This window comes from Sinocyclocheilus anshuiensis, unplaced genomic scaffold (assembly GCF_001515605.1).
Source record: "Sinocyclocheilus anshuiensis isolate Anshui unplaced genomic scaffold, SAMN03320099.WGS_v1.1 scaffold1199, whole genome shotgun sequence".
In the NCBI taxonomy this organism is placed as follows: domain Eukaryota; kingdom Metazoa; phylum Chordata; class Actinopteri; order Cypriniformes; family Cyprinidae; genus Sinocyclocheilus; species Sinocyclocheilus anshuiensis.
In genome coordinates, this window is record NW_015540934.1 from 669,456 (window position 1) to 673,585 (window position 4,130).

Genomic DNA, 4,130 nt, shown 5'->3' on the forward strand with positions numbered 1-4,130 from the left:
TGCACATTTGGGCGGCATTATGCAAATATTTCCACATAGTGAGGTAGATATGTGGGGGCATGTTAGAACTAGCCGTTTTAGGAGGGCGTGGCAGAGTCTTAACTTTGATAAAGAATATCTCTTTGGTTTTGAGACTTTAGTCTTTGCAACTTCAGGGATCTTATCTATGTACAATCAGCTTGTAACACTCCAAAGAGAAAGGAAAACTTGAAATCGCATCATATGACCCCTTTAAATAAGGGAGACATGCAAAATGTGCAGACTGTTGGGTCCCCAGGACCAGGATTGAAAACCATTGCACTGCATGGTCTTAGGTAGATTTGGTCTTACAACCAGTCTGGTTGCAGGAGTGTCCTTACCCAGGTATTAAGGGCTATTGAGCTGCTAAAATTTTCTGTGCCTCCAGGCACTAAGCTCTTCAGTGTCGGCATGCCTGGGTGTCACGTCTTGCTTCAGATTGTCATGAGAGTGACAGTGTAAAGATGCTTTGGGAGTTTCTGCCTGCTTTCCTGTGATTTAAAATATATAATAAAAGTATATAAAACTATAAATAAAAAAACCTGAAAATATATGCTGTATACGGTTGAGCAAATAATTGAAAGGTTCTTTAGAGTGGATTCTTTTAAATGAATCTGGATAACCAGTTTAAAAAGAGATCAATCGGTGTTTCTGAATATCACACAATGGTTTTTCACTGGAAACTCTACAGAGAAGATGCTGTTAGTGTCTTTAGCCTGTGTTTTTGGACCTAAATTATTTTGATGCTTTTTTGTCTTTAACATCACAAAATGTTGATTAAGTCATGTGCAATTTATATATATCAAAAGGCTCCCGCCATCCTGGAAAATTGTTTATATTTCAATTATTTAGGCTGGCCCTTGTCAAAAAACTGTTCTTATGTCTCTGTATTGTAAGCCTCCATATTCTTGGATTTACATTTGGCTTGGGCCCTTTCATTGTAAATCCTTGAGATTTTAAAAAATCTGTTTTATCATCTACAAGGAAAAATCTGTTTGTTCACATCCATAACCCAATGTACAATAACTATAAAGATTCTTGTTGCTGCAGTACATACTAGGAAAATGCTGGACATCTCTTATATGTGTTTTATTATTACTGAGCCATTGACAAAACAAGCAAGTTATTTTCTATACATGAGATTAGGTGAATTCAGGTAATTTTTAGTGTTCGCAAGGTCAGTGTCTGCAGATCTTCTTACCACGGAGAATGTTTCCTTTCTGCACCACTGATCCCAAAGGCAAATGTTTGCCAGCTTGTTTGGATTGTATTCAAGATTTGCTTTACTGGATTTGATTTGCATTGTCGTCCTCGGAAAAACAATCAGTTGGGTCTGTAAAACAGGGTACTTGAGAGAAAGTCAGAAGGTGACAAGTTTTAAGGTATATCTGAGTCCTAAATATATTGTGATCATGATTTTTGTTATACTTTGATTTTCTCAAAGGTAATAATGAATAAATTTGCTAATTTTCTGTGTTTAATATTATATTAAAATTATAAGCCTAGAGCAGTTTTCACATTTCGATTCTTGTCTGAATCTCAAACACCATGAACTTTTGATACACATTGGAAGTATTTGATTTCATCTATGCTGAGTTAATCAGAAACTGTTTTGAAGGATTACAGTAGAACTAATGAAAACAAATTGTATTTGGGGACCACTACATTAACCAAACTGGGGAGCGCATGCAAAAATAATTAATGCCATATTTCTCTGCCCACAGTTTCTTTCTTAGAAATATTAAGAGGTTTCTTTGATTGGTTAAATGCACCTGTTTTGTTTGTTCTGTCTGTAAAGGTGTGCAGTGATTGGTCACATCATCACACTCATTTGTCATTGGCTGTATGTCAGGTTAAGTAAGAGAGAGTCAGAGTCATCATGCACAGTTCTGTCCTCAATTGAGAGAACCTCTTCAGTAGATGAAGATGAAGACGACACTCGCTGTGCTCCTAATCATGGAGCTCTACGGACTCTCCTCTGGTCTCAAACAACATTTCTTTGTGAATGAGAATAAGAAATGGTGTAGTGCACAACAGCACTGCAAAACTTATTTTCATGTCCTTTCCACCTTCGTCAATGACTCTGAGGAACAGCAATTTTTAGCTAATGCATCTACTCAAATGTTTAATGCCTGGGTTGGACTCTACAAAAAGCCCGAAATAGGAGTCTGGAAGTGGACAGGAGGTATAGATGCTGAACAACTTAGCTGGGATACTGATATGGGACAACCAAATAACCTTACCAATGAAAACTGTGGCTTTCTATACAAAAACACTAAGAAATTACATGATGAAACATGCAGTTCGCAACAATACTTTTTCTGTATGACAAACTTCACTCTGGTGCCGCAGATGGAGACCTGGGATGGAGCTCTGGAATACTGCAGAACTCATTATAAAGATCTGGCAAGTCTGAGCACAATGGAAAGAATGAATTCTGCTTTACTGGAAATCACACAGGCTGAAACAGAATATGTGTGGACTGGTCTGCGTTTTCTAGCAGGGGACTGGTTCTGGGTCAATGGAGATAATGTTAACTACACAGCCTGGTATCAGAACGAACAGCCCCAGTGTCCTGCCAGACACCTTCATTGCGGAGCCCTGGACAAGCAAACAAGGGTTTGGACACAAAGAAACTGTGAGGAGAAGTACAGCTTCTTTTGTCAGTAGATGGTATGTCACTTGAACAGCTTTTTCAGGATCCCAGATTGTAACTAGATATATATTGTGCCATTACAATATTTGGGCCAGCTGACATCTTTGTACTGTAACCATCATATGTTATTGAAACTTTTAACAACAACAGTTAAGCATTTTCATTATTAATAAACATCAGCTTTATTGCTAATCTTGTATGTAAACAATCTTTTTATTTTGTTATTTGCCAAGCTGGGTGACAAGTAGAGTGGACTGGTTCAGCAACATTTTCTTCTCATCACTCAAAGCATTCTGTAATCACTCTGCTATTTCCTGCTCTGCACTCACTGGAAAGAAGCCTTGCTCTGGATAGGGGACTACATAGACATTACTTAATTTTTTGTCAAGTTATATGTTAAACTGATAATTTAAATTCTATTGTTGTAACCCCCAAGGATGCATGAATTTTTTTTTTTTTCAAACGATGGTTATTGTTATTATTATTATTGTTACTTTTGAATAAAATGTAATTATGCATCTTTCACCTCTTATGTTTCACAGTGATGTTTTTGAGAGTAAATCTGTCCACTGTACATGTATTTGGGCTTATAATGTAATGTAAAGTAAGTCAATGACCATCATTTTTAATTAGTGTCTCTTTTGAAAATGTTCTTTACAAGACCTTTGGATATTTGAAGAGAGCATTCTGATCATCCTAAATACTAAATATTGGTTGTGCTGGAAGTGTCTCTAACCCCAAAAGCATGTGTTCCAGTTCACAAATGCCACATTTCTCCATTGTGTATCAAGAGCATCAAATGGACATGAGAAAACGCTAGAATTTAGTCCTGGCATCAGAAGCGTGATAAATTCTCCCATGATCAGGGGCTCAATCTATGGTCAGTTTTAGAAATCAGAAATACTGTAAGCTGGATAAGTTAGGTCCATTTAAACTATGCGTATAACATGTTTCAAGCCCTGAAACCTTTTTTGCCCACAAAAAGCTGGTACATTTGACAAATCTCGGCTCTTAAATCATTTAATTAATATTTTGTAATAATACACCATTATGCACAATGCACAGTAAATAATTTTAAATAAAATACATTTTACACTGTATTGGCACTGCACACAATAAAATTGCAAACCATTTTGTCTGCTGGGTCTTGGGAAGAAAAAATATAAATGTGTAGCTGAATTAGATTTCAACCTCCAACAGGGGGCAGAACTGCACCAGCTTTCCCTTTAAATTGATGAATTTGTAAAAGATAAGACTATAGAAGCATCCATCTAATCAAATGCTGTTTGGTGTTCCAGCTACGCTGCAGAAAGACTAAAGGACTGTGGTCAGTCAACACCTTAATCCAGTTGTTCCCAAACATGGTCCTGGACTAACCCCAACAGTACATACAGTGGGTATAGAAAAGAATCACCCCCCTTTAAAATAATCACATTTTGTTGCTTTGCAGCCTGAA

At 36.9% G+C, this 4,130-nt stretch overlaps 1 protein-coding gene across 1 annotated transcript; it reads left to right on the plus strand.

The window, feature by feature from the left end:
- The first annotated feature begins 1,944 nt into the window (after positions 1 to 1,944).
- LOC107689525 (C-type lectin lectoxin-Phi1-like) lies at positions 1,945 to 2,688 on the plus strand. Its single transcript, XM_016487529.1, has one exon. It carries the CDS (start codon positions 1,945 to 1,947, stop codon positions 2,686 to 2,688), a length of 744 nt encoding a protein of 247 aa, XP_016343015.1.
- The last annotated feature ends 1,442 nt before the right edge of the window (positions 2,689 to 4,130 follow it).